The sequence below is a fragment of the Gnatocerus cornutus genome, chromosome 5, assembly GCF_029298725.1.
Source record: "Gnatocerus cornutus isolate USDA-ARS CGAHR chromosome 5, icGnaCorn1.1, whole genome shotgun sequence".
NCBI lineage: Eukaryota > Metazoa > Arthropoda > Insecta > Coleoptera > Tenebrionidae > Gnatocerus > Gnatocerus cornutus.
This window is the reverse complement of record NC_142237.1, coordinates 17639280-17657528: the sequence shown is the minus strand read 5'-3', so window position 1 is coordinate 17657528 and position 18249 is coordinate 17639280. Positions and strand designations below refer to the sequence as shown.

Genomic DNA, 18249 nt, shown 5'->3' with positions numbered 1-18249 from the left:
TAAGAATTTCTCTCCCAAATAAAACTCGCATTATCATGAAAGTCGTTTATTTATTGTCCCAGTTGAATTTCAGATTACAAAACAATATTCATGTTACTTTTAGAATCTTTGATATACAATGTAAAATTCATATAAAATTAATTTCACTGACTTTCAATTTCTAGTTTCGCAACTAAGCTACGTAACATCAACCGTTTGATAAAATTGAAGACAAAATATCACATTTAAAGCCTTTGTAACGATTGGATTGAATCCAAGAGTAAACCATCGCTGGTTTGCGAAATCACAAAATATTTTTGGATTTTTTTGTAAAACGGTATGCAACCAGTTAAACTCTAACAGTGATTGATTAACGAGTGCGCCTACGTTTTTAAAAATAGCAACTTTTTATAGGTTTTTTTTGATAGTTTTTCGATACTAATAGCACATACATTCTCACATCAAGTTTTATAATCACAAAGAGTCCTAAAACTAACTACGAGCTAGATATCATGCAGCACCACAATTTTGACAATTGAGCACAAATCAAAGGGTAAAGTCGAAAATTAACGACTTTAACGAGTACTAATTCTATCTGACGACTAGCTTATAATTTATAAATGGAACGAGATGAGCTTGAAAATTTTCAAAGGTAAATATTGTACTACTAATTTCAGGTTATCTAAATAAACCCTGGAAGATTAATATTGTCGGTAAAATACTGTTTTTGATAAATAGTAACAATTACGTTTCTCACAGACACGTTCTATAAAAATAAATATCTAACAACGAGTATACAGCTGAAACATTTTTTTCTATAAAATAGAAGCTTTTGTTTAAAATACATTCTGTTTGAATATTATTGTCAGAATAGTTTAAGAGGTGTTACGTTACTTTTTTAAGAAGTAAGTTTAGTCATTACCAAGCGTTTCAAAAGTTTTCATAGCTGGATTCTCTCCAATATAAAAAAAAATTACAGAAAGTTGGTTATCAAAAATTTAGATTTTCGTTCTAAAAAATCTTGTTATTTGGAATCCATCTCTGCAAAATCTTGACACGAGTTGTAGAGAACAAAATGCATAACTAAATATCCCTGCACTATATTATACGTGGCGACACTGCTGCTGTTGCCTATAATACTTTTTCTTCGTGGAATGTTTCCACATAAAAGAATGTAGTTGAAATTCCAGGACGAACATGGAGAAATCAATATGAGTTTTAATGTTTTTTTTTTGGCTTAATTATGTAACAATTTTACTTTCACAAAAAAAAATAAAAAACATTGGTTAGTTCCATGCTCAATGGACCCTGGAACATCTCTATTATAAAAAAAGCTAATATCTTATTGTCTTGAGTTCCCTTCAAAAATACGAATCTCAATAATTAAAGCCTAATTTTTACTCTTATCACAAACTATGAGACAAAATTTGGTGTTCATCAAAGTCTTATTTGTTGGAAGCTTGAGCTGCTTGTCTCCTAAGATCTGACCTGATCAACGCTGTCATAACTGTGCCGATCAATAACATCCCCGACATTATAGAGTTTGCCCAAATATCATTCAAACTGTTAAAAATAACCGAATAAATGTTAGTAAATGCGATCCCGAAAATTTGCGCTGAGGCGTTGAGTAGTCCTGCTGAGGTTCCTTCCGGTTCTGGATAAGTTAATTCTGCTCCGAATTCAAAGCCCACGGGTAAAAGACCGGTCATAAAAAATCTGCAAAAAAGCATTTTTTTCTGAACTGAGTCGCTACTTTTCTTACCCCAATAACGCTGCCGTGAAATAAACCACCCCGATCCCTTCGTTGAGGGTGAAAGTGAAGATAACCATTCCAATCAAAGAGAAAGCGTATACGGCTAGGGTCGTTTCCCTAAAAAAATCAATTTCTATTAGTTTGGAGATGTTACGCGTTCCGTGTTACGTACTTGAACTTGTGCCACCTGTCTAGACAAATTCCACAAGCGACGGATCCAAGCATTCCTGCAACCACGATGACCAAACCGATTCTTCCTGCGTCTTCTTCGCCGTCCGGATAATACAGCAGCACGATTTGATTGAGGAGGGTGGAAATCGCGTAAAATACTCCAGTGTTAATTCCATAAGACATGAATAGCAGCATGTAAGAGCGGTTGAGTAGTAATCTTTTAAGAGATTGAGCGAAGTTCCCAGGGTCTTGATTTTCGTTTGGTTGGGACTGAGCGTAGGATGGGGGCGTCGGGGGTTCATTTTTGAAGACTAAAATCGTTTATATTAGAAAATTGACTGTTAACTCTTGAAACCTACAGAAAAGTATAACGACTAGTAAGATCGAGGTGTAAATCGCCGTGGATATAAATAAAATGTACAGATCTCTGGAGATGTCATCCTGCGTACCACTGCTATTAACTACCATAGGTGGTATAAGAAATCCGAGAGCGACTCCCAGCTACAATAAATCCATTTGATTAGAGATTGACAAGATAATTTGTCGCATGCAAGATTAGGTTATTACGATTAATAAAATAATGGTGTCTGAGCCTGGTGGCCCTTGCGGATGTCCTCATATAACTGACATAACAATTTAATGATGATAATACTCATATAAAATTAGGGACATTATGCCGAGTTATTTTTATCTTTACCTGATTTCCGAAAACTCCGATACTACAAGCTGAAGAAACTTGAGATGGGCCGAACCAGACTGCTGCTAATCTCGCCGGTACTGATAAAACGAAAACTTGGGATAATGCTACTATGGCTTGACCTATAAATCCGACCCAAAAACGATCTGGAGATACTGAGCCGACTTTTATCCAGGCTCCGCCGCATGTTCCGATTATTCCGATGAGGACAGAGATTCTGACACCCTAAATATAAAAACAATAAGGAAAAGATGTAAAATGCTCAAAATATTTTACTGCCTAGCCAGTAAAAGTGATTAACAATTTTAATCTCATGGGATTACTTTTGTTTTGGCTGCTCGGTAACAGGAATTTTTTATTGTTGGAGGGATTAAGAGACATTCAGATTATTCTTGAGAGTACAAATTTGTTTGTCTTATGTTTATTCTTATTACATAACTCTCACTGAATAAAAAAAGGAGAATTGACTTGAATTTATTAAATTAGAAAATTTATTATTAAAAATGAATTAATTTTTCATCGGTTACGAAAAAGGGGCCTTCAGCGGCCTAGGCAGATATCGTAAACTTTATCGGTCTCGGCCGATAAAACTGCCATGGTCACGGTATCTACACGTGTACGACAATATTCTTATACATAAAATCTTATTTTCCGCATTGAGTAATATACTATTATTTTAAAAAAGTAAATACAAACTAAATTGATAATAAATCTGTGACACTGCCATTAAACTGTGGTGATATCAGTTATGAGTGTTATAATAACACGATATGCAATGTTAAAAATAATAATCCTATCAACGTTACTCGATAAAGTTTTGCCACGCATTTAATTTATACTCTCAATTTTATTAACCTACAATGCTCGCTCCATTATAATGCAAATTTAAATAAATCAGCTGAATGCATATTTGTTCAAAGTCAAGGTCAAGGCATAATTTTTAGCCTTAGTCATACTCGTCCACTTACCAATTTATCCAAGAGGTAGCTTCCTGGAAAAATGAACGGGATATAAAGGATCATGTAAAGCATGGAAGTCCAGTCCACCCATGTCGTCGAAATCCCATAATATTTCGTTATAACATTAGCAATGATGGAGTATTGAATCCATTGCATGGAATTTGACGTCGAATAAAGAACAAAAATTGCCAAAATGAACCATCTAACTTTATATACTTTTAATTTCTCGATTTCCGGCAAAGCTCCGTGTTTTTCGGTATCGTGATTTTGCATCGTAATTTGGCTGAAATTAAAGCGGAGGGTGAAAAAGCGAAGCTGCTTTTGAAAGGTCACGTAATACTTGGCTTTTTGTAATTTAAATGTGTCGCAGATGAAATGTTACCTTCGGAATATTTTTATCTGACAACGATCTTGAGTTATCCAAGATCGGCAGACGCTAATTTATTGTTTTATTGATCTGACTGGGATTTGTAGTTTTTGAATGAAAATTATTATCAATTGGATTATCACATCACGTGTTACAATGGAATTTGTTAATTAGATAATATCTTGACGGGTCAGACCATTTTTATCTTGCAAAATAATCTATTTCGGAATAACAAAATATATCTATTCATTAATTTACGAAAATCATAAGTGTATAAAAATATTACTTACATTTTTTTGATTAATTATTTGAATTTGTAATCTTTGAAATATTAATAATTAAATATTAATTAAAGGTGAAACATACATATGTATAAGAATTCAAAAAATCATATAGAAGCTTGGAGAAGCTCATGAAGTTATAAAGAAAAATTCTACAGAATTTCAGAATCTTACGAAATTTTACTCCTAAATAATCCTAAAAAAATTTCAAAAAAGTCTTGAAATTTTCGAGAAATTTTGAAAAATTTTGAGACATCTAGAAGGACTAAAAAAATTAAAAATCCCAGAAAATCTTAATAAAACCTGAAAAATTTTGATACTAAATTTAAAATTAACAAAACGTCTTTATTGCGAATTTTAAAAGTGCAAAATATTGTAAAATTCCTATTGTATGATCTTAGTGCACAGAAATAATTTGCATTATTCATAAATAATTGCATTCTTACAGTACCGTTTCAAATTATTTTATCGGTAAAGTATGTGAAAAAATGCGATACAAAGAAGTTGTCGTCACAAAAAATTTTGTTATTTTAAAAAGACGTCACATTTTATACTGCACTTTTACAACCACTATACTCGTATTACTGCAATTATTGCAAACACAAAAAAAATAACTTAATTTACCGTGAAATGAATTAACGTATAGGAAAAGTACAAAAAAATCCCAGTGTACAAATGTGCATGAAAACAAACTGTTTATTCAAAATATCCCACAATATTTGTGGTCAGACCACCATAAACAAACGTTTGAGCATAAATAAAAAATGCAAATATTTATGTACATCACGTGGGTTGAAATAACAAGTCTCCTACCCAACATTTACATCAAACAAAACCAAGTTTTACCCAACACTTCTCCCCTTTCATTCTTTCTGTAACAAAATCATCCCTAAAAAACTCACCACCGTTGCGTCGCACAGAATCGATTCTAATCCAAAAATCAACGTTTTTCTCTGAGGCGATGCTTTTCGTTCCACTACTGACACTATTTAACCGACACCATGTGTATTAGAGTGGTAGAAATAAACGATAATGTTATCACTGAGTGTTGTTGTACATACACAGGAATTATAAAATGACTCAATCCGACTGCAAACAGTGTCTGTACACTCCATGTGTTAATCCGTTTGTGCGCGCAGGTCCGGAAAGCGAATTCTGTGAATGAAAGATTTGGTATTCTTGACCTGCATTTTGGGATTATCGAGGGGCGAAACTAGATTAGCAGGATTTTGCAAATTTTATGGAAATTGATTGTGAGGTAAGAGCGATGAACTCGAAGTTTCCAGAACGAGAGGGGGCTTAGTGTGTTATGATGTTAGGATTATTGATACTCGAAATAGAACGATTTCTTGAGTCTTTCGTAACGATGGTAAAGTTGGCAATCTTGTCTAACAAGTATATTATGTATGTATGTAAATTGTATCTTGAAGTAAGAAAATTACTTGCAATTCTCTGAATTTTTTCAGTGATAATGAATATCTGCATTCGATAATGAGATTTTGAGTGGATAATAAATAACAAATTATCGGTCAAAAAGTGACGTGTTTATACTAACAAGTTCGTCAAACGAGAAAATCGTTACTTTACAGTGTTGTAACATGTTATTGGTTCATAAATTCGGAAACCTGCACGATCTTTTATTTGGGATAATTTTAGCAAAACTTTGAAAATACTCTCAAAGCAAAGTTTGTTTCATAATCCTCGAATGCTTCCAATAAAATGTTAAAGCCTCATATTTTAGTGCTTTAAAAAAATCGTAAAACAATTAGCAACGAGTTTTCGAATTGTGAAAAATGGTGGATGCGCCAGGTAAAAATTGATGTCCTATTTCTAAAACTTTGGATATATTTTGATAGAAATTAGCGCTAGTTAGTGATGAAAATCTAAGACCGTTTTGAAGAAGAACGCTGTAAAAACCGGTTTTCCAATAAAATGAAAAAAAGGCACACATTTCTAATTTAAGGGATCTTCCTATTTGCCCAATTTTTGTCATTTTGAGTGCCGCAAATCTGTGGAATCAACACAGTCCGAAGATGAAAGAGATACCCAAAAACAAAGCGAATACTTTTGTACAAAAACAAATCTGGGTAAACATCGGAAAACGGAAAGAATAGATAACTGTTAGTGAAATGAGACGTATTGAAAATGCAGAAGATAAAACAAGAATAAAGGATAGAAAAAAATGCGAATAGGGCTGTGCAGTAACAAGAAAGAAGACAACGTTGATAAAATGCAATTCAAACAGACAAAAAACTCCTCATTCAATGTCGCTAAGGTAAGGTCAATAACAAAAAAATAACTTTTCAACTGGAATAAACTTCAACTTCGTACCTCTAAAAAATGCTTTATTTTCATTTCACCTTTATTAAATGTAATTCGACTTTTTTGTCTTTTTTTGTTATGGTGGATATAGATTTCATCTTTTTAATTTAATTATTGTAGGTACGTGTAAAGATAGTTCGGAGTTTATTACTATTATTACTTACAAAAGTTAAACCATCCGAATATTTAAGATTTTTTAATAAGTGATTAAGAAGTTATTATGCTAATAATATGAACAATATTCTGAAAACATTAAATTGAAACACATTGTAATATTCAGATTCCTAAATAAACTGAATTGTTTTCAATGTTGAGAGAAGGCAACCAAGAATACAGGAAATGAATTCACTCTTTCTTCAATTACTACTAAAAACAATGCTGAAATTTAATGAACAAAGTACATTAGTTTATGGCAAAAATTTATTAACAAGTATACTACAAGTATCAAATCTCACTTGTAAATTTCTTAAGTGATTAACATAACTGAAAAATGAATTCTGTCTGTATAACAATTACAGTTAAACGGTATAAAAATATGTTATAACTAAATAATAAATTGAACAAAACTGATTTTGGAACAAAAGTTTCTTAGGTCACCAATTTACATTTTGTTAAATTTATTAATAAACTACAATGAAGTGTCATTATTGATAAAAGCATGCTATAATACAAAAAACTGGTAATACCCGCATTTTATAAAAATGCACAGACTACCCCAAAACAAAAATAATATATTTTTTTTTAAACATTTATATTGAAGTCATGTTAACTTACAACATGGTGAATCTCTCATGTAGAGAAATTTCCGTAACATTAGGAGTAACAGGAAAAGGGAAGATTACTTGCTTATCTCTTCTCTTACTCTGAATAACTCTAACTGCAGCTTGTGTTTTAGGATCCAACACCATTTTAAACCTTTTGAGATTTGATTCCTCTTGTTGTGCAGTAGCGTTGTGATTTATCACTTCTACTGTAATATCAGTTGCGTCTATTTCTTGTGTATCATTAGAATCATTGGAGTTTGACAGAGATCTTCCATCTTCAAAATTATGTCCACTCAGATCTGACTGACTTCTAATACGGTTAAGTCTGTTTTGTGCAAAATTATTTTGATGATGTTGTTGTCTCTTGTTGTTCCATCGTCTTTTGGGCGCAGAAGGACCCTCATTGCCTTCACTATGTCTCTTCCTATTGAAGTTATTAAAGTTGTTCCTATTCTGATTGCCATTATTTCTATTATTATTGAAGCCATCGCCATTGTTGTTTCTTTGAAAATTTCTATGACCCAATCTATTGTGAATGTTATTATTATTAAAAGAAGTGTTGGGCTTGGTAGGAGATGCTACATTTCTTCTAAAAACTGTTGGTGCTGGACTTAGCTTCTGAGGAATTTTAAAGTCAGAGTTATTCCCTCTCGGTTGATTGTTGAAGCTCCTTGTTGGCAAGGGCTCATCTTCTGTGAAATCTAAAGCAAGAATTTCGCTTAAATTGCAGAAATTCACAACCGAAACATGGTTATGTTTACAACAATAAAAACCACTCACCTGAGGGACTACCACTCATCCCTGCGTGAACTGAGACAAATAATACGTGAGATTAAAATGTATAGCGTGGATTTACAAAATTTAACTGAGATTTTTTGACCCACACTTTGCGATCAGGTGAAATTTTAAGCGCAAATTCTTTTCAATATGCCTAACCTCATTCTTTACTTACTTTACAGAAACCTGTAATTCTATTGATAGATGCGCCATCTGTGGGAAAATTGTCTAAATTATAAAAAAAAACTATTTTGAGTAGGACAGGGTCGGCTCCATTAAATTTCTGAAACGCAAAAAAGAATCAAATTAGCGTTTGTTTAAAACAGTCAGTCATTTTCTGTCATCAATGTCATTTTTTCGGTAAACGTTCCTCTAAATTCTTGTGTATTAAAATTTAAAGTAGCAATGCTCTAAAATATGGGAGACCGCGAAGTCGTTCCTATATGCCAATGCGACTTATCAGCATTCGACAATCCACTTTTTATAAACTTTAAACAAAAGGGTAAGAATTGCAGTTGTAATTTAAGACAGTACATTTGCATTTTAGCTCAACTTTGGCTGTCTGATCCGACCCCTCCTGATAACAAAGCCATGGACAGCGTATTTTTTAACGAACAACAGTTTGAAGTAATACAAAATAGTGTAATTTGAATAATTACTGTTGATAGTAGCTTCTAGTGGACACCCGGGGATTCAAACCTGAAGAAGTCAAATGCACTGTTGGTCCAACAGGCATCCAAATAGTAACTGAATCAAAAGAAATAATTCCAAATCGGCAACGATCTATGGCGACTACCAGATCCTACCAGTTACCCCAAAATGTAAATCCTCAGCAAGCGTGCTGTTATTTGTCACCTGAAGGATTCCTTTTGTTAATAGTCCCATGGCAAAACTCCTAACACTGTTTTTCTTCCTCTCATCAACAGGGCTACCAATAAAGAACAGTTTCCTGTCGAGTTGTTTCATAGAAAGTAAAATGCCACCATTATTTTTGCTAAATTGGGACCACAATACGCCAAATGATCGTGAGAATAATGTTCCTTTCAATATAGAGCTTGTTGCGTAAGGTTCAAAATCAGCGATGGTCATTGAACCGTGGAGGACCTGGTGGAAAAGTAAAGTCTGTCTATAACTGGTTAGTTAAAGATTTAATTGACCAGCGGTCGTATTTGGGTTACCCATCGTTATGCACTTTCGTTTTGCAAATGCCGGTTGATCCGGATCGCCCATTATAACGCAAATTATGCAACGGATGATATTAATATTAAAGAGACACCTGTTCCTGGATTTAGACGAAATGTTCTGAGATACAAATCGTGACATGTTTATTCATTTGTATTGGTCACATTGAAACCACTGACTCGACTTCCTAGTTTTGTCTACTTTCAGAGAAGTTAATTTTTTATTATTAAAGCAAACATCGCATCCCACTCCGCTGAGTCTGCTTAAACCAACACTTCTTCGGAAGTGACTCAGATAGCAAGGTTTTGGGATTTACCATCACCATCACTTTTCCCATCTCAAACATGAGAATCCTGCAAAAAATGGAACCGTGTCAACAAACACCTTTTATCTTAGTCTGGATATCAAATTCAAGGTTTCCAGGAGTCATCAAACGCAATCGCAATTGCATCTAATTGTTTCCGTTTTTGATGTTGACGTGGACGAAATAAATCTGAAAGTTTTTCCAAGGTCCCTGCAAATCTTCGTGTTTTATCGCGAGGTCGATACTCGAGATGACCACAACACAAATTTCAATCAATAATGACCTTTTTTGAATTAATTATGTGGTAATAAGCCGATTTCTCATCTTACCGGTGGTGCCTTTTTTGTAAGGCGACTATGTGAACAAACTCGTCTTAATAAACAAAAGTAAAATTCTTACGAAATCCCGTATCTCGGCCAAGAAGATGAAATGACTGTGGTCAATGATTCCTTGCGCAATTTGTCTATTATACTTGGGAATCGGTGCAGTGTGAAAATTCAGCATGTTACTGAATAAATCTTCACATAGTTTGAATAATCGTAAGGCCCGGCCTTAATTATATATAATCAATCCTGTTGTAGCCCATTTTTTGATAAAAATCTTCCACTGCGTAATAACAAATCTATTTCATCACACACCAGAAAAAGGTAAATAGGATGCTCTTGCGAATGTGGTAACCAATGTGGCGTGGCCGAATTGTATTTACCGCGAGGCACAGTTCTGAAAAATAATAACATTATAGTTGTCGTAATAAATTGTTTAAATTGGAAATCTTGCACGGTTAATTATTGTATTCACGTCATTTTTGATGTGATAATCGAACAAGCTGGAGCTTGTTTGCTTTAATTTCGTCTATTAATTAGACTGAGCTTGTGAGTATTTGCCTAAACTATTCAAGGCGAAAGTCAAAGTAATCATGCAGCTTTGAATATGTATTGGGATTTCTCTGTCTATAAACAATACGTGAATTTTTATTCAAATTGCTATTGCGAGTTACTGGTTATGTGTGGCTACAACTGATTGTGTAACAAAATTTGGGGGAACTAAAAGCAGAGGTCAACTGAGTAAAATTTGAGAATTTATGGACCAAAAAATCGTAAAAATAGTTAATCTTGATAACTGAAACATCCGCTCAAATTGCTGCAACTGCGGATAGGACATAGTAGATACGCGGTATATTCGTAGAAACTTTGACATTCATTAGCAATTCTTCCTTTCCAATTAAAAATTACAAACCGGCGATTTGTTCTTATTAACTCCAAGGATTGTACTTTAGCCATGATGTGTAAATATGTAATCAAACTTGAAGCTGCTCGGGGAGAAATGCCAAAGCTCCAAGTTTTAATTACTTTTGGAATGTTTTGGTATTTCTAAAAATTAAAATCTTCAAAATGTTTTTTTTGCTCCAAAGTTTATTGAATTCGCACAGGCAAAAAGAAAGCAAAAAGTACTTAGTAGCCTTTCCAAATTTTTACTATTAGCAGGAAATTAAAGGCGGTTTGACACGATCACATTTTTTCTCAAATTTTTATTCGAAAAATTAGAGAAATTTTCTTACAAATTGACGTTTAATATCTGTCTCAAAATTAATGCAGAAAAATTTTTCCTGTTCGCCAACGTCCAAAATCAGCGGTTTAGGGATTTATTCTATTCACTTAGCGCGTTGTTACAATTTTTAGAACATGTTTTATTTTTTTTGCAGTAACAATGCGCCATGTAAAGAGAAAAAACCTCCTTACCGCTGATTTTGGAGGTTGGCTATCAGAAAAAAAATTTCTGCATTAATTTTGTGACAAATCTTGAACCTCAATTTGAAAGAAAAATACTCTTACAAATAAAAATTTGAGAAAAAATGTGATCGTTTAAACCGCCTTAAGAAACAAACAATAAAAAAACTGCTACAATTAATAAACAAAAAAAAACATAAAGAAGGAACAAGAACTTTTTCCTTTATTTTGAAAATAGGGATTTCAATAAGTCTCGTCTGAATGAACGAGTAACACTTTAATTTTTAAAGCAAAAATGCTTAAATTTTATAAAACAACCGAGTAAATCCTCTACAAAAGAAATTAGATTAGTACAAAAAGCTGCAATAGAAACTGACATAAATGTTTCTGTGCTATGTATGGCAAGTTATTAGATTAAGAAACGTTTTATGAAGATGAAACGTTTACTCTTAAAGGTGAACTAAAGAACATGTTAGCGATTCAATTAACTGTTAATTACCTTACAACCGTATAAACAAATAACTGAATAATGAGAATCTGCACTTGACCGCAGAACAATTTTGCAACACTCAAATTAGGAATAAATTATAAAAATGCTATGTACCTCTTATCTTAATCCTCGAATCTAAAAATCTTCCACACGGAACTGTGTAATAGTCCTTACATGAACTCTAATTTTAAGGACGCCCTTCGTCATCATTCGGATGACTAGCATTCAGATCCAAGGTTTTAAACACATTTAAAAAAGTATGAATCAAAGAAATGTGAGTATTTGGGTGGATTAGCAAATAATTCATCATCATCATTATCAAGGTGCGTCCGTACGTGCTTTAACAATAAAATTCATCGTTGGAAAGCGTTTCCAATTTTGACTGTAAGTCTAAAAACATAATTTGCCAAGCAGAATAAAATCTAATAATTATATTTAAATTCAACACGTCACTGCGATGACACGTAGAGCGTAGTGTTTAATTTCAGTTAGAAACGTGAAAAGAACACAAACAATTACGATCAAGTCGCACTGATTAAATTATGAAACTCCAATGCGGCCTCTTCTTAAAAATTACGACACGTGAAATTATTTCTTTGTTACGCTTGTCAGAAATGGCAAGGAAAAATGCATAAATCTCATTACTTGGTTTAATGGTTCATCTTGGCATGTCGCTAATTAGATACAAAGGGATACTTTGTTGTTCTGTAATTATTACTTGTAGGATTCGGAAACAGCGTAAACACCTTACAGTGAAAGTGTTTTAACCTTGTCAGGTCCGGCAATGACCCGAGTTGATCTTCCATTACTAGTGAATCTTTAATGGAGTGGTCAAAGTTGCGTGGCTTGAGGCATACATTGCCCCATCGGATATTTAAAAAAATTGTGGAATATTTTAGCCGTGACCAGAGGTCAGGATGCAATTCACTTGACTCTAAAAACGACGCAAAACTGCAAAGTTCATTTCTTCCTTATTCTAGAAAGCTCATTGCGATTATGATCCTTTATTACCAAAACTTTCACGTCTTCCATCGATTATCCACGTCTCTGCGGTAGTCTGAACGTGATTTGTTTGCCAGTAGCCCCTATCACTTCAATTTTCGTCATCTGCATCACTCGATGACGCATACAAGCATTTCATCATCACGCACTGCCAAAAAATTTCGCTAGATTTTCCTCAGAGACAACAAAGCACAATTAAATAAAAAGTAAACTCTTTCCTGACAAGCCACATGAACACGCCTGTTATGTAACAAATTTAATCGTACTAATCTCATAAATGTAAGATGTTACATTGTCCTTTCACTGAAAAGCCACAATTCATTATGTGCAGAATTAAAACTTGCACGATTATTACCATAAACGCAACAGTCGCTCACCTTCTGTTTGTAATAAATAATAACTCTGGATAATATATCTTCAGTTCAGAAAAATAATCAGATTTGGCAATCATAACAAGGTTAGCACGAAGAACTTGGTCTTGGAAGCTATTTAGTAAATTAATTTTCTCGGGTTTAGGGACTAATTTGAATGACATTTGGTGATTTTGACCTATACCGAAAACTGATTCTCTAGATTTACGTTAGATTCGAGTAATTGCGCAAATTAAGGCAAACGGTGCATTAAAAGAAAGGTTAGCTGAGATTCAAGGCGTGTTGGTGTCGTCGAAGAGTGTAGCCGCTAAGTGGAAGGAAATTGCACAGATGTGGCTGATAAGCAAAATAGACAAAAACAATTTTCAGTTAAAGTGCCAAAAAAGTACCAAAGGTAATAATAAATTCTAAAAAAATGGTGAAAGTTACAAATCTTCTACAATAAATTGTTTTGCCAAAAGCTTCCGTTTGAAAGTATTGTCATTTATTTCCTGTTAATCTTACCTGCATAGGTACAGAGATTTCTAATAAAATTAGTGTGTTTAGTGATAAGAATTTTCAGAAATTTAAATTTTCTTGTACATATTTATTGAGCCAAAAAATTCATGACTCTTTTATTAATAATAACAAAATAAGTACAAAATTGCACATACCAAGAGTTTTATATAATTATTCGTAAAATTAAGACACATATTTTTAAAATTGCTGTACAAATGGTGGATGCGCCACACTAATTGTCTGCTTTTTGCTAAAAACTTCAATTTTTAAAACCCACATAATATGAGTAAAGTTTAATTCTTTTTGTTTTTATGAAAACTAAGAAACATAAATACAAGTGTCATAATTTTCGCAATTTTGTAGGTGCAGCTGAAATATGAGCTTGAAAAAACTCGTCGTAAATAAATACAAAATTTTAAAAATTTGAATAAAATCTTAAAGGCTTAATTAAATCTTCAATTAGTTATCAATTAATTTTGATCTGGAAAATAAAGTTATAACATTCCACTACTTCAGTAGATGAGTAAAGACATCAATTTGCATAAACTACAAAAAAACTCTTACATGAATTACATTTCCATTAAATTAAATTGTGTTTTTTATGCTCCCTGACACAAATCCTCGTTTACTTTTAATAGTAATAAAATGATCAATAGAATCTAAAGATAATTTTACAATCACCAACACTTAAGTCAACTAATTAGTAACTCAACTAATAAATTTAAATTAAGGTGACCACATTCTTAATGCTCTTCTGCTTGTTATTAACTACCGATAAAAAGTGCATTAACATTTACAAGTGGCGAATAAATCACCTCTCTTTTACTACAACGTTAAAAATTGTGCAGAAATGTATGCAAGCGACTACTATTTAATACTAGATTTCAGCGCATAAGGAAGTATACCGGTAGTCGTTACGTAATTGAGACATTTAATTACATGATTTTTCAAAGCACTAAATCATCGGGTGTGGTGCAACCAAATCGCATAATATTCCTCATGGGGTTAATAAAATAATAATTTACGTTAGTGTGAAGACAAATTGATTCTATTACAAAAATTCGATCCAACGTTGTAATAATTTTTTCGACTCCGAGGGGCAACACTCTCTGAAGTGAATGGAATTACAATAGGATGTGATTATCTCGCTGCGTTTTGTTCTATTTATGAAATGTAGCTATTGCAAAAGTGCAGAAATTGAAGCAGATATCAATATCACAGAAATTGTTGTTTGTTAAAGTTGTATATAATTAAATTACGTAATTAAATTTGAATCCGATCACAAACAATGTAGCAAGATATTTTGAAATTCTAACCAAATCCTTATTGTGTCACCTAAAAAGAATGATGTGAAAAATAGTCTTAATGACACGCTAATTTCAATTTTAATGCAACTTCTTAATTAGTTAGATAAAGAAATTTGCATTCTGATTAGATGCGGAGTTGTTTGTACAATGCAATTTCTTTCAGTGATTAACATTCATAATTATCATGTAAGTACGTATCATTTTACAAGAATCTTAAGAGTGGCGTGTGTTACAACACGTTAATTGATACTTGTTTACATATATTTGTCGCTTTTTATTGGATGCTTGTCTAAAACTTAATTAAAGTGAAGAGTTATAAAAAAGCCGAAATTAATGTTGTCAGGTGACAAGAATTAAACCGTCACTGTTGTTGTTATTAAGTTTAATTTCACTTTCAGGTTTGCATTGTGTTAAATGGAGTGTTGTCCATTCATAAAAAAAAAGAGTAGACACTTTTGAATAAAGATAAATGAGGGAATGAGTGAATACAAAAAAATTAACTCATTCCATTGAAACTGTGATTAAGTTAATTATGTTACGAATTGGAAAAAATAAAAAGATCTGCTTTTTTTAGATTGTTTTTTTTATAGCATGAAATCTGATGCTCTTGATATAAAGAAAATAAAATTGAAAACAAATAGTCCTATATTGTGATACGCGTTTAATAATCGGCATTTTGTCGCAAGTCCGGGTTTAGGACACGATAAGCGTAGCGAGGAGTGCCATAAAAGATAAGTGCGGTAAAATGCATTATAAACGAGCTATACTTTGCCTCATAAAATATAAATTACAAAATCTACCAAGTACAACAATAAATATTTATGTATTTTACTCATTCAATTTAATTTAATTAAATTATCGAGCTCTGCATCCAGCTGGAATCGAACCATCGACACAATTGACAGTTTTTAACTCAAAAAAAAATTCACTGTTATTGTTGCATGGGATTTTTTTTTCGATACGCAATAAAACGTATTGAAACAGTCACATCCGAACACAAAGTAGAAAAATGTGTTTAAAATTCATTTTATTTATCGTTTTTTTAATTAAATTCTTTGTCATAGCGTTTTTGATTGTCGGCTATTTTAAATTGCCTTAAAAAATCTTCTATATCCCGTCAATGTCAAAAAAACAAAAAAAAACAATAAAAACGACGTCTAAACGTCTAAACTGTCAATCTGTCTATATTTGACAATTTTTACTTAAACATTAATATACAACAAAACAGAGCTACCCCTTCGTTTTAACCTTTAGAAACTCCTTCATTTCAGTCAGAATAAAATTCCATGACTTGAAAAATAATTTTATTTATTGTAACTTTAAAACTGAAAATATTCCTCTGACCCAGAGATCCTTGAACCCATTTTATTCCAACCAATGCGTCCAATCCTGATGCAACTGCCCAGCTGCTTAAAAATTGCGCTACACAGAAATCGTAATAATAAAACATTAATAACATATTTATTAGGCATTTTGTTGACTTTCAATGGCACAAAGACATTAAATTTTAATGAAGATGCTTATTTACATATGTAAATGTCTGGTGAAGTTAGCAAACCAAAAATTTATGTACCCTAAAAATCAGAAGGCTGAAAATGCGCTCTTGTTTCTGCCTATAGAGAACTTTAATAAACTGCAATAAATTGCTTGGTGGAATTTGTATTATGAAAGGAGAATAAGTCTTGTTAATGTCAGGCAGATTTAGTACGCATGTGTTGTAATTATCAGTTGCCAGGAGATAATTTGAAAAGTGCTAAAGAATAAATTATGTATGGTAATCCTAATTTTTACATTTTCAATAATTTTTTAAAACAATAACCAATACTTGTTTATTCTTTGTTTTTACACAGTCCTTGATCTAAAAGTTAAGGATGCAACCTCTTGGTGTTTCCGACTTTGTGGGCGTAAATTTCGCTTTTATAATAAATTGACGAAAAATAATTCTTTTGCGCAACTTTCTCATTATAAGTTGTAATTAAAAAATAAAATTATTCAAATTATGTTTAACAAAAGCATGCAATATTGCACACAATTCAAATTCCGAAAAGCCAGTAATTCACGGTCTATAATTACTTTAGATTTATCTTAATAATAGAGGGGATGATGGGCCCCTACAATCACAGACGGGAGTTTCAAGGTTTTGTTTTACTATATAAAACTTGATCAAGCAGGGTTACTATTTAGTTTCCAATTTTGATCGAAATATGAAGGTAAATATCAGTGAACTACTAAAAAAGTGTGTGCTTTGTGTCAATTGTTATTTTACATCTTTCCAAGAAAATGTCATCTTGTTTAGAAATAATTGACCTAAACAGAACTATTATTGCCCAACCTTTATGAAGACCACAATTTTTACAGGTGTTCGCTTGTCTGTTACTTCTTGCCATCATGGCATTAGCTGAAGCTGGCTACATTAGCTATGGTGGCGGTGGATGGAGATCTGGAGGCGGTGGATGGAGATCCGGAGGCGGTGGATGGAGCTCTGGTGGAGGTGGATGGAGATCCGGAGGCGGCGGATGGAGATCCGGAGGATACGGTGGTGGCAACACCATTAGAGTCATCAAAGTTATCGGAGGCGGTGGGGGTTATGGCGGTGGTGGATGGAGATCCGGAGGAGGTATTTATTACAGTCAATCATTTTTTCAACTCACTTAAATTGTTGTTTTAGGCGGATGGAGATCCAGCGGGTGGTGGTAAAATATTTTATTCTTAAATTGGTCATGGACTCATGTACATATAAATTATATTTTTGTAATATTTCGATTTGATTGAATAAACGTAATATGTAAGTACAAGATTGTATTTTATTTGCTTATTGGTATTTTTTTTTGCAATCGGAAAAAGGTTTGGCACTGCCATCCGCTGGTGTTAAAACAAAAGCAATATTTATAGCACTTGACCTTTGTCCAAACAAGGCAAATAACATCTCGAAGCGAAATTCTGTCTGCGATGCAAGAATGAATATTATTATCTGCAGTTGTTGGCCATTCAACAATAAAAATCAGGTTTGGTTGTATGCCAAAGGTTGGAAAATAAATCAATTTTACCTATTTACGCAATAATTAACGAATTCTGCCCACACTTTCAATGTAACGTGGGTAAATGCTATTTATTATATTTTAATAAGGTTGAATGCTTTGTATCTTCAAGTTGATTAATATTAATGTCCCGAAACAAAACGGTTAGTGGAGAGAATGTGATCATTGCGTAAAGAGCAATGTGGTGCAAAGAAAGACTTAAAAATTAATAATTTTAAAATATTCTAGATGTCAGCACAAATCGAATGAACAATATGCCA

At 32.8% G+C, this 18249-nt stretch overlaps 3 protein-coding genes across 3 annotated transcripts; 1 reads left to right on the top strand and 2 right to left on the bottom strand.

Moving 5' to 3' along the window:
- Positions 1-30: 30 nt before the first annotated feature.
- On the bottom strand, positions 31-5316 carry HisT (Histamine transporter). Its single transcript, XM_088037799.1, has 7 exons — positions 5110-5316; positions 3569-3842; positions 2601-2825; positions 2263-2404; positions 1905-2214; positions 1742-1849; positions 31-1695 (listed from the first exon to the last, which is right to left on the bottom strand). The coding sequence occupies exons 2-7, from the start codon at positions 3830-3832 to the stop codon at positions 1425-1427; spliced, it is 1320 nt and encodes a 439-aa protein (XP_087893925.1). The 5' UTR covers positions 3833-3842; positions 5110-5316; the 3' UTR covers positions 31-1424.
- A 1511-nt stretch (positions 5317-6827) lies between these two features.
- Positions 6828-8281, bottom strand: LOC148175253 (uncharacterized). The gene is made up of 2 exons (XM_088036532.1): positions 8074-8281; positions 6828-7994 (listed from the first exon to the last, which is right to left on the bottom strand). Exons 1-2 carry the CDS (start codon positions 8090-8092, stop codon positions 7300-7302), a joined length of 714 nt encoding a protein of 237 aa, XP_087892658.1. The 5' UTR covers positions 8093-8281; the 3' UTR covers positions 6828-7299.
- Positions 8282-8487: 206 nt separating this feature from the next.
- LOC148175252 (uncharacterized) lies at positions 8488-8969 on the top strand. Its single transcript, XM_088036970.1, has 3 exons — positions 8488-8572; positions 8618-8697; positions 8742-8969. The coding sequence occupies exons 1-3, from the start codon at positions 8488-8490 to the stop codon at positions 8967-8969; spliced, it is 393 nt and encodes a 130-aa protein (XP_087893096.1).
- The last annotated feature ends 9280 nt before the right edge of the window (positions 8970-18249 follow it).

Coding starts and splice junctions, on each gene's coding strand:
- LOC148175252 (XM_088036970.1), top strand. CDS start 8,488: ATGGGAGACCGCGAAGTCGTTCCTATATGCCAATGCGACTTATCAGCA. Junction 8,573..8,617: donor TATAAACTTTAAACAAAAGG/GTAAGAATTGCA, acceptor TTTGCATTTTAG/CTCAACTTTGGCTGTCTGAT. Junction 8,698..8,741: donor TTAACGAACAACAGTTTGAA/GTAATACAAAAT, acceptor TGTTGATAGTAG/CTTCTAGTGGACACCCGGGG.
- HisT (XM_088037799.1), bottom strand. CDS start 3,832: ATGCAAAATCACGATACCGAAAAACACGGAGCTTTGCCGGAAATCGAG. Junction 2,215..2,262: donor ACTAGTCGTTATACTTTTCT/GTAGGTTTCAAG, acceptor AAACGATTTTAG/TCTTCAAAAATGAACCCCCG. Junction 1,696..1,741: donor TTCACGGCAGCGTTATTGGG/GTAAGAAAAGTA, acceptor GCTTTTTTGCAG/ATTTTTTATGACCGGTCTTT.